The 10702-nt window shown below is 42.6% G+C and overlaps 2 protein-coding genes across 2 annotated transcripts; one reads left to right on the top strand and one right to left on the bottom strand.

Moving 5' to 3' along the window:
• Positions 1-409: 409 nt before the first annotated feature.
• On the top strand, positions 410-7044 carry LOC122012119 (glycine dehydrogenase (decarboxylating), mitochondrial-like). Its single transcript, XM_042568570.1, has 16 exons — positions 410-796; positions 918-2140; positions 2269-2514; positions 2617-2694; positions 2759-2859; positions 2962-3157; positions 3228-3353; positions 3444-3629; positions 4026-4139; positions 4571-4723; positions 5276-5464; positions 5700-5777; positions 6009-6134; positions 6206-6304; positions 6461-6578; positions 6679-7044. The coding sequence occupies exons 2-16, from the start codon at positions 926-928 to the stop codon at positions 6777-6779; spliced, it is 3126 nt and encodes a 1041-aa protein (XP_042424504.1). The 5' UTR covers positions 410-796; positions 918-925; the 3' UTR covers positions 6780-7044.
• A 2309-nt stretch (positions 7045-9353) lies between these two features.
• On the bottom strand, positions 9354-10702 carry LOC122011414 (cytidine deaminase 1-like). The gene has a single exon (XM_042567805.1). The coding sequence runs from the start codon at positions 10604-10606 to the stop codon at positions 9674-9676; it is 933 nt and encodes a 310-aa protein (XP_042423739.1). The 5' UTR covers positions 10607-10702; the 3' UTR covers positions 9354-9673.

Genomic DNA, 10702 nt, shown 5'->3' with positions numbered 1-10702 from the left:
TAAACTTTAATCTTTATATATATATTCCACCTACTTAAAAGACCGTTTAATTGGCATCCACTAATGGACCTACAGCAGTCACCAGTTGCACTCTTTTTATCAAGCCGTAAAATAAAGAATTTAAATGCCTTGGAACGAGACATCGCAGCGACTCCAAGATTCCCAAAGATTCCTTTCCATGCGCGGGGCGGTTGGTGAGAAAAAGAGAGAGACTTGGCCTTGCATTAATGCATTATCCCCGAGTCGCCCGGGTCAATCGAACCCGATGTAGACGGCCCTTGCATTCCGGTTCGAATCCCCACCCGAACCGCTTCGCTTCCCGGGTTAATTCCTGCCTCACACGCACCCTTCTTCCCCTTCTTGCGACCCTCGTTAAAGCGATACAGCCACGGGACGGGATCCGCCGCATCTGACCTCTCTCACACGTTCGTCTATCGCATCGGGCAGATAACAACAGAGAAAGCCAATGCAGGCATCGAGCTCGCAATTCAATCCGCGCCAGCTTCCAACATCACCATCATCGCCATTGGTTCTCCTGTAGCCATCAAGAGATCGGTGTCCACCTACCCCCTCGCCTACTCTTGACGAAGAAAATGGAATGCTAGATCTGGATCTGGATAACCAATCACCAAACCTCAATCTATCGCTTCTCACCAACCCGAAGTAGCGTGTCCTGTGTAATTGAAGCACTTTGGCGGAGCGACGGCGACTCGATCGAGGAGGAGCCGGAGGATTGCTGGAAGAGTCGTCTCTACATTACTCTTCGATCCCCTTTCCTCGCCTCCTCTCTGACACAGTAAGAGCGGAGTTGAATAGATCTGTTTTAAAAGGGTGGTTTGTGGTGGTCTGCGTAGGAGAAGGATTTTACTTTTTTGGTGTTTGTTTCAAAGAAGCGATCTGCTTCGGTGTTTGCGCAGGTCGCACAATGGAGCGCGCTCGTAAACTGGCGAGCCAGGCCGCCATCCGCCGCGTAATATCCCGCACGATTCCGTTCTCGGCGATCACGGCGGCCGCCAATCGCAACCTGGCGCCCGCCGCCCTCTTTCCGGTCAGTTGCTTTACCACTTCCCTCTTCCGTTCACCCGCTTCCACCGGTTGCCTGCTCCGCAACGGCCAGATCCGACTTGTCTCGATCGACGCCCTCCGGCCCTCCGATACCTTTCCCCGCCGTCACAACTCCGTCACGCCCCAGGAGCAATCAGCCATGGCTGCTTCCTGCGGCTTCTCGTCGCTCGATGAGCTTATCGACGCAACTGTCCCCGCGTCCATACGCCTTCCAGACATGAAGTTTTACAAGTTCGACGCTGGCCTCACCGAATCGGAGATGATCGCTCACATGAGCCGCCTCGCCGCCAAGAACAAGGTGTTCAAGTCGTTCATCGGGATGGGTTACTACGGCACCTTCGTCCCCAGCGTCATCCTCCGCAATATCATGGAGAACCCGGCTTGGTACACTCAATACACACCCTACCAGGCCGAGATCGCCCAGGGCCGTCTCGAGTCTCTCCTCAACTTCCAGACAATGGTCACCGACCTCACCGCCTTGCCCATGTCGAACGCCTCCCTCCTCGACGAGGGCACCGCTGCTGCCGAGGCCATGGCCATGTGCGATAACATCCAGAGGGGCAAAAGGAAGACATTCTTGGTTGCCTCTAATTGCCATCCCCAAACAATCGACGTCTGCAAGACCAGGGCCGATGGGTTCGGCATCAAGGTCGTCGTAGCGGACCTCAAAGATTTTGATTACAACTCAAACGATGTCTGCGGAGTTCTTGTGCAGTACCCTGGCACCGAGGGTGAGATCTTGGACTACGGGGAGTTCGTCAAGCACGCTCACGCCCATGGCGTGAAGGTCGTGATGGCAACTGACCTCCTAGCTTTGACGGTTCTGAAGCCACCGGGTGAGTTCGGGGCTGATATTGTCGTTGGATCTGCGCAAAGGTTCGGGGTGCCCATGGGCTACGGTGGTCCGCACGCCGCTTTTCTGGCGACATCACAGGAGTACAAGAGAATGATGCCCGGTAGAATCATCGGCGTCAGTGTCGACTCCACAGGTAAGCCTGCGTTACGCATGGCAATGCAGACTAGGGAACAGCACATTAGGAGAGACAAGGCCACCAGCAACATTTGCACGGCGCAGGTGCAGGAAATGTGTTAATTTTGCTAAACTCTATTTGTTTGTTGATTTGCTTCTCTTTTCTTTTCTTTTTTATTTCTTTTGGAGTGAAGGTTCAAATTCTTATTCGGATTGGAAATTATAACTTCTAGGCATTGCTTGCAAATATGGCCACAATGTATGCGTTGTATCATGGTCCTGAAGGTCTCAAGGAAATCGCTGACAGGGTCCATGGTCTTGCCTGTGACTTTGCACTGGGGCTCAAAAAGCTTGGGACCGTGAATGTTCAAGATCTTCCGTTCTTTGATACTGTGAAAGTCAACTGTTCCAATGCAAAAGCAATTGCTGAAGAAGCTTCCAAGAATGAAATGAACATTCGGGTTGTTGACTCTAATACGGTGAGTGAATTTATGAAAATTTCACTTTATAACGTGTAGTACATGTTGAGTCAAACAGCAGGCTTTGGAACTGTTATAATGCATTGTTTTCTGGAATTTCAGGTAACTGTGGCCTTTGATGAGACTGCCACCCTCGAGGATGTAGATAAGCTGCTCAAAGTTTTTGCTTGTGGCAAACCTGTAAGGCCTACTGTAAACTCGCAGTTGTAATTTCTTGTTAGTGATATAATTGTTTTTTTCTTAGGTCAACTTCACTGCAGAGTCTCTAGCCCCTGAGGTGCAGAGTCGTCTCCCAAAGGGCCTTGTCAGAGAGAGCCCGTACCTTTCACACCCAATCTTCAACTCGTATGCGATTTTTGCTTCTTTTTAGTAAAAACAGCATGCTCGCATGCTTAAGTACTTACCATTCTTTTTTCTTTTTTCTGTTTTCTGTTTTTTGTTCTCCAGCTACCATACAGAGCATGAACTGCTTCGATACATGCACAAGTTACAATCCAAAGATCTATCTTTGTGTCACAGCATGATTCCTCTTGGATCTTGCACAATGAAACTGAATGCTACTGTGGAGATGATGCCAGTGACTTGGCCTAGTTTTGCAAATCTTCACCCATTTGTCCCTGCTGATCAGGCCCGAGGATATCAAGTAAGAAATTTTTTACTACTTACCCATGGAAATTAGGAATTTTGACTAACCTTTTTGATTCTCATATCAGGAAATGTTTAAAGACTTGGGTGAACTTTTGTGCACAGTCACTGGCTTTGATTCTTTCTCATTGCAACCAAACGCTGGTGCTGCCGGAGAGTATGCAGGGCTCATGGTTATCCGTGCTTACCATCTAGTAAGTTATCTAGAATGAGCCTTTGAAATTGAACTTTTGTTATTTGAAAATTGTGTGCCTGATGCTATTTTGACAAAAAAAAAAATGTAGTCAAAAAGAGATAGCCATCGCAATGTTTGCATCATTCCTGTTTCTGCTCATGGAACAAATCCTGCCAGTGCAGCTATGTGTGGAATGAAGATTGTTGCAGTAGGAACTGATTCCAAAGGCAACATCAATATTGAGGAATTAAGAAAAGCAGCTGAGGAACACAAGGATAATTTGGCTGCTCTTATGGTGAGATGGAAATCATTGGACTGCATGATGTTCTTGCCTTAGAATTATGGTGCACTAATTCCAACATTTTATCTCCATGACAATATGTCTTCTTTTGCTTAAAGGTGGCCGGAGCAAGCTTTCCTTTGAATTGACATGTTTGTAAAATTATATGGTAGTCATTTTTATTTTATTTTTCAAATCTCATACAATAGCACTGATGTAAGACCAACTTGCCTCAAGGTGACTGCCATAAACATTAGAGCATGAACCATGTAAAGGATTGGTTATGTTTTCAAGTACATATTACCTAATCAAAAAATATGCTAGATTGTATATCCCCTGTTGAACAGAATAGGTATAACAGAGAATTATTGAATGATTTATCACTTTCAATACTTCTTCCTGTCTCCTCAGGTTACCTACCCATCAACTCATGGAGTCTATGAAGAAGGCATTGATGAGATATGCAATATTATTCATCAAAATGGAGGGCAAGTTTACATGGATGGTGCTAACATGAATGCACAGGTTAGTAATTGCATATTGTTAAAGTATTTGAAACAATGTAACTGATGGCTTTTGTTCTATGCAAAGTGAATGGTGGTTGTATTAGCTGAATCCTGGTAAAGTAGTTAGGATTGTTGATATCAGTTAGGAGGACGATGAAATAGCCTGCCTAGTATTTTCCAGTCTGCTAATGCCACACAAGTTTTGCTTAAGATATACTTTCTGATGGTTAATTGATTATTCGATACTATTTTTCCAAACAAAATTTGACAGTTCTGCCTATATTGAAGTGGAAAATTTATCTTAGCTACAAATTTGAACATCCTTGATAAGTAGATGATCTGTCTGGGCTTTTGGTCAGTCAGATGTTGAGTTGGAGTTCGGAGTTGTTTTAGGTATTGAAGATTGGATGAAGTTGCCTCTTGGAGAGTTGACTTTTGCATATATTTCAGGTTGGCCTTACAAGCCCTGGCTTCATTGGAGCAGATGTCTGTCACCTTAACCTGCACAAGACATTCTGTATTCCACATGGTGGAGGTGGTCCAGGAATGGGCCCTATTGGTGTGAAGAAGCACTTGGCACCGTTCTTGCCATCACATCCTGTGGTATGATACTGCATATTTGCTAAATCTTTGTGTGTTTAGAACTTAGGGCAGCATCTAATACATGTAACCTCTGGTATTATCATAATTTAACATCAAATTATCTTTCACTAGCTGACCATTCTTTTTTACAGTCTACATTTTGGTATTTTATTTCCCTGCATTAGTATGATTCACTATGGTTCCTTTCATCACTTGTGTACTACTCTCTTTTTTCTATCTTTGTCATACATCTGATCAATTGTGCCTGTTATGCTTTATATTTTGGAAGCTATTATTTTCAGTGTCATATCAGAGTATGAGTTGCTACTTGAGAGACCTAATTAGAGTATCACAGGCCTAATTTTTTTAATTTTGTTATATAAACCTGCTCAAATATTGAATTATGAATAGAAAGCTGTGCGAGTGGTTTTTATGATTATCACTATTGCTTCTTTTGTCTTTTTGATTTACAATAAACATGGGGCTTTCTATCGTGTCCTGAGAGAATTTCGTCTATTAAATGGCGTGGGCTACTTTTGGTTGTTACTTTTTTGTTCTTTTTGGTAACTTCAGGTACCCACTGGTGGGATACCTCCACCTGAGAATGCCCAGCCTCTTGGTACAATTTCGTCAGCACCTTGGGGTTCTGCACTTATTCTGTCAATTTCATATACATATATTGCCATGATGGGCTCTACGGGGTTGACAAATGCTTCAAAAATAGCAATACTAAATGCAAACTACATGGCAAAGCGTTTAGAGGTAATTCAATCTTTTAGTAGGCAGGAGGAACCTTTTGATGCCTAACAAAAGGGTCTTCATGTGTCAAAAATGATCATACTTTCTTTTATTCATTCTATCGTATCTAGCAAACTACTTCTGAAACTTTGCTTGTCACCCCAGAGAACAAAGAACGAAAGTATTTTTGATGGTTCTAAAATCGGGTTAATTTCAGCTTCTATTGTTGTTGATTCCTAAAGATTCTAGTACTGTGCAGAATTATTATCCCATTCTTTTCCGTGGAGTCAACGGGACTGTCGCCCACGAATTCATTGTAGATTTGAGGGCTTTCAAGGTGCGTGGAACATATTATCTCACACATCATCATATAGCCATGTTTTGAGCAATAGAAGACAATCATCAGACTTACATAAATGCAGGGTTATGATTCATTTTCATAAGTTTAAATAAATTTTACCATGCCTAACACAATCCTTGATCTTTTTTATCTGAGCTTAGGACCAAAATTGGTATTTTTGCACTTTCTTGAAAGTAATAGTTTCTATGATTTTTTTATTTTCTGCAGATTAGTGCTGGCATAGAGCCTGAAGATGTTGCTAAACGCCTAATGGATTATGGATTCCATGCTCCTACAATGTCTTGGCCAGTGCCAGGGACACTCATGATTGAACCAACAGAAAGTGAAAGCAAGGTACAATCGGGACACTGCCCACAGATTGTCCTCCATAAGCCGTCATTCTGAGAAAATTTGGTTTCTTGCAGGCAGAATTAGATAGATTCTGTGATGCTCTTATCTCTATAAGGGAAGAAATTGCGCAGATTGAGAGTGGCAAAGCTGACATTAACGTTAATGTTCTGAAGGTATGGTACTAGTAGCATAAACTGTTTCGATCTATTTCTGAGACTTCTTTTACAAAATTCACGCAGATTGATTTAGGATGCCTGCTGACTCTTTTAATTGCTATTGTAAAAAAAGAATAAATAAATAAATACGATGACTAACGAGTTTAGCCTCAGGGTGCTCCTCATCCTCCATCTCTGCTCATGAGTGACACATGGAACAAACCATACTCAAGGGAGTATGCTGCTTTCCCGGCTTCTTGGCTCCGAGGCGCCAAATTCTGGCCTTCTACAGGTATTTCTCAGAATCACTGATCATCAAGGTTTAGTTTGCTTGGTTGCTTGAACCAACAAGAGGTGGTGTTGATTGTAATGTGCACGGTGATCGATCGCAGGACGTGTCGACAATGTGTATGGCGATCGTAATCTCATCTGTACCCTTCTCCCCGTGGCGCAAATGGCTGAAGAAGCTGCAGCTGCAGCAGCAACTGCATAGGCACATACATCATAATGCTGAATCTTCAGAATCTGGCAACAATAGTCAAATTCCAATTTTTTAAATCCAAAGCGAGAAGGGAGAGAACTAATAAACATGATTGTGGCCAGCCTAATCATTGGCTACAAAAAAAAAAAAAAAAAAAGCAATGGAATACGTGCCCAAGTCAATCAGATTGCCAAGCTTAAACAGTAAGGAAATTACTACATTGTCCGTTTAACTATGCTTTCAAAATTTTATTAATATGAAAATGCCCCTTATTTCACTGTCGAATTATCTTCTCACCCTTCTAAATTTACCATTAAGTTGTTTGAAAAGGAGGCAGTTTAAAAATAAACTTGAAATGTTAAAGGAGTATTTTGACTGCAATAAAATTTTAAAAGGTATTTTTTAAAATTATTAACCCCGCGTGATATAATTTAGTGCACAGATTGTTAGCGTAGTGCTATCCCACTGGCATTGGAGCTTGTGGTGTCTTATCCAGACTTTTAAACGTAAAGAATTGTAATTATAGTAAACATTGATGATGATTGATGTCTTATGAAAATCAGATTGAGCGCATGCAGGCCTCAGGAGAGAGCAGTAAGTATTAAGTGTTATTTCCTCAGACGATTAAAAAATTTATTGCTTAACAAATTTAAATTCGAGAACATAAACAAACCAGAAACTATCCGTGAAATATTGCCATGTATTAAGATTAAAATTTCAATACCCGAATTATTTTTGATCTAAGCATATTTTGCAGTATCATCACACTATTCCAGAAAACAAACCATCCACGTAATCTAGCAATAAAAAATTTGGGAAAAAAATAAATCCAGAACCACTTTTAATAAATTCTTGTACCGTGAGGTTTAGGATTCATCTCGATAAAATCAAGATAAATACTTTTCTTATGTGTTAGTCATTATTACAAACACTAGTAACCGTCTTTAATTTACTTCCTTCGTATTGATCCTAGGATGAATTGACGGAGATGTTAGGGACGAGCATATTCATCTTTTATCACCATTATACCGTTCTTAAGTTATCCTTTCAGAACGGTCTAGGGACTAAAGTATAAGTTATTGTCACCATTATACCATTCTCAAGTCGTCATGAAATCAATCTAGTTGTCCAAACCTTTAATAATCATCAGGTGGCTTGTCAGTCTTCATATTAACAAATTCAGTACATTAAAACTCATTATATTGTCAAGTCTTCACATCGGTCTTCAAGAATCATTGACTTCTCTTTGCAACTAATTTTCAAAATATGTAAACACACCTTGTGCTTCAAAACGAAAACAAATGAGCTAGTAACACTTTCAAGAACTCTCATCTAATACTGGTTCATGTTCTGTAAACTCTTAATCAATATTCTCAAACATGTTTTGATGAACTCTTTTGTCATCCAGATAATTGTTTAGGAAATGGAAACACCCTTAAGGGATGGGTATCTGCCCCCTTTTCAGCTTTTCATTGAAAATTAAGTTCTTTCTCTTATCGATTTTTAGGAATAGTGGAATGCCAATACATTAGAATAGTCAAGGGTCAATATGGCTTCTTGGCTCTCTCAATACTTAAGAGAGCAGTTTCAATTTTAAAAAAAAAAATACTCAAATAACAAATTGTAACACTCTTTTATAGGAAGAGAGCTTGAATAAACAATCAACTACAAATTCTTTGTTTTGCTAGCAAAAAATGTCTTTCTTTTAAACCACTTCTCTTAGCCTTCACATAATTATTCTAATGTATTTTAGACTTAGCAATTGGACCCGGTTGATAATGATATCATTCCACATGTTAGACACTCTCAATTTGACTCTTTTTTTTTTTGTTAGCAATAAGTAATTCAATCAAAGATACTAACAACAAAATATTATAATTTTCACTAATCTGATTTAAATGGAATGATGACGTGAAACTGGCCTATGCTACATGGAAAAGATGAATGTGGACTCTTGATTACCCAAGTGACTTAGCATAATGACAAAAGTAAAATTAATATTAATTTAAAAAAAATTCCTGTTAATCTAGGAAGCAAGAGTTCCAAACTTGACTAAAATGCATAAACAAAAGAATGTTGGTTAAGACATAGTCCATTGTCCTTTTCCTTTTGGGAAAAAAAAGACATGATTGATTGTGAGTGTTTTCAACATAAAGAAATAAAGCTTTCCTATCATTGTGATTTTGCTAAGGTCGGGTACAACAAACTAACAAAGGCAAAGCATCAACAGCTCTACCTAAAAAGAATTCATATACAAGTACTACTGTTAGTTTCTTTTTGACAGCAAAATCATGCAATTTCCAGCTATTTTCTTTCAGTATAATTAGAATCAGCATGAATAGGAGTAGCATATGATAACTTCCAGGTGACTGAAACAAAGAAACTTCATCAAATCTCAAATTTCACATGGAACAATTAGAGAAAATAATGGAAGCTTGTTGAAGTCCAACAGACCTCTGAATTCTTGCCACCCTTCCAGACAATATTCTGAAAGACAACCTGGATGCCACTTTGTTCCAGTTGAGCCAAGAACAAAAACAACCAATTATTCCGTAATTATTCCGTCCAAATTACAAAACAATCCTAAGTTTTTACTAACTTGGTTCTGCTTCTAAAGAACAATACTTCAAGATTTATTGATTGAAATTACGTTTATTTCAGAGATTAAAAAAAAGATAAAATGCTAGATTTCTGGCAGGAATAATTCATTAATATGGAAGGAAAGATCATGGGTACATGTGTTTTCGGCCTAAGTTAATGAGCAGTTATTTCTTAGCCGTATATACGATTCCATACAGCTGTGGTGGATAAATACCTTTGTGGTGATAACCAGCAAAGAAGAAGAATGCAAATGCTGCTCAATTTGATCGCGAAATCTGATCGTCCGATTTGATCACCATCGTTCATCAAGACCGGAGACGGTACACTCTGAGATGGGCTCGAGGCGCCACCGCAGCCAGAAAGACCCTCGCCGTCCCTTCGTGCGCCACCGCCGCCGCCTCATTCTCCACCAGCGCCGCCGCCACGATATCCCACCCTTCCTCCCCCGTGCCTCCCCTCGCCGCCACGTATGCAACGATTGCCGCCTGCACTGGCCCTAGACTCGGGTTGTACGCCGCGGACTCCGCGTACGACCCGGCGTACACCTTCCCCTCGCCGTCCGCCACGGCGAACCCGGAGAGGCACCGGCTGTACGGCGCGTGGGAGGCCCTCGCCGCCCCCTCCGCGGCCTCCCTCAGTCGGTCATCCACCGATCTCCCGACCCCTTTGGACGCTTCCCTGGAAGCCAACGGGTGGAGGAGTCGGGCGTGGTTGTCGTGCGGCTCGAGGAGGAGGGGGAAATCCTTGTGGAGGAGGTCGAGGGGACCGAAGGGGCAGGGTAGGAAATGGGAAAGCGGGCGGAAAGCAGCGGCGTCAGCGTCGGAGGTGACGAGGATATGGATCTCCGACGCGCCGCGGATCTCCTGTAGGAATTGGCGGCAGTGGCCGCATGGGGCGGCGGAGACGGCGATGAAGCGGATGGCGGCCTCGCCGCATGAGGCCGCGTTAGCCACCAGGAACTGCTCAGCGTGGACGGAATGGTGGAGCGGAAGGCCCGGGAACTCCAGGTTCACGCCGAGGTAGATCCGTCCGCTCGATCCCAATCCGACAGCCCCCACACGATAATTGGAGATGGGCGGCCGGGCCAGCCGCTGGGCCGCAGGAACCAGCAAAGGGAGGAGCTCTGCCACAGTGGAGACGCCCCATTCCCGGGCGATGGCGGCCGCCTCGTCGGCCTCGATGACGAAACGGTGGAGGCTAGTCTTTTCGGCCGTCGATCTCACGTGTTTCGGCTCCATTTCGGAGAAAAGGAAGTGTTTTGGAATCGTGACAAACTGAATGAGAGAGGGCAAGGTTGGTCACCCTTTTATGATATGATCCTTAATGCATGGATA

This window comes from Zingiber officinale, chromosome 8A (assembly GCF_018446385.1).
Source record: "Zingiber officinale cultivar Zhangliang chromosome 8A, Zo_v1.1, whole genome shotgun sequence".
NCBI lineage: Eukaryota > Viridiplantae > Streptophyta > Magnoliopsida > Zingiberales > Zingiberaceae > Zingiber > Zingiber officinale.
The sequence above is the reverse complement of the archived record's forward strand: the minus strand, read 5'-3'. Positions and strand labels throughout refer to the sequence as shown.

Coding starts and splice junctions, on each gene's coding strand:
- LOC122012119 (XM_042568570.1), top strand. CDS start 926: ATGGAGCGCGCTCGTAAACTGGCGAGCCAGGCCGCCATCCGCCGCGTA. Junction 3,354..3,443: donor TTATCCGTGCTTACCATCTA/GTAAGTTATCTA, acceptor AAAAAAATGTAG/TCAAAAAGAGATAGCCATCG. Junction 4,724..5,275: donor TCTTGCCATCACATCCTGTG/GTATGATACTGC, acceptor TGGTAACTTCAG/GTACCCACTGGTGGGATACC.
- LOC122011414 (XM_042567805.1), bottom strand. CDS start 10,606: ATGGAGCCGAAACACGTGAGATCGACGGCCGAAAAGACTAGCCTCCAC.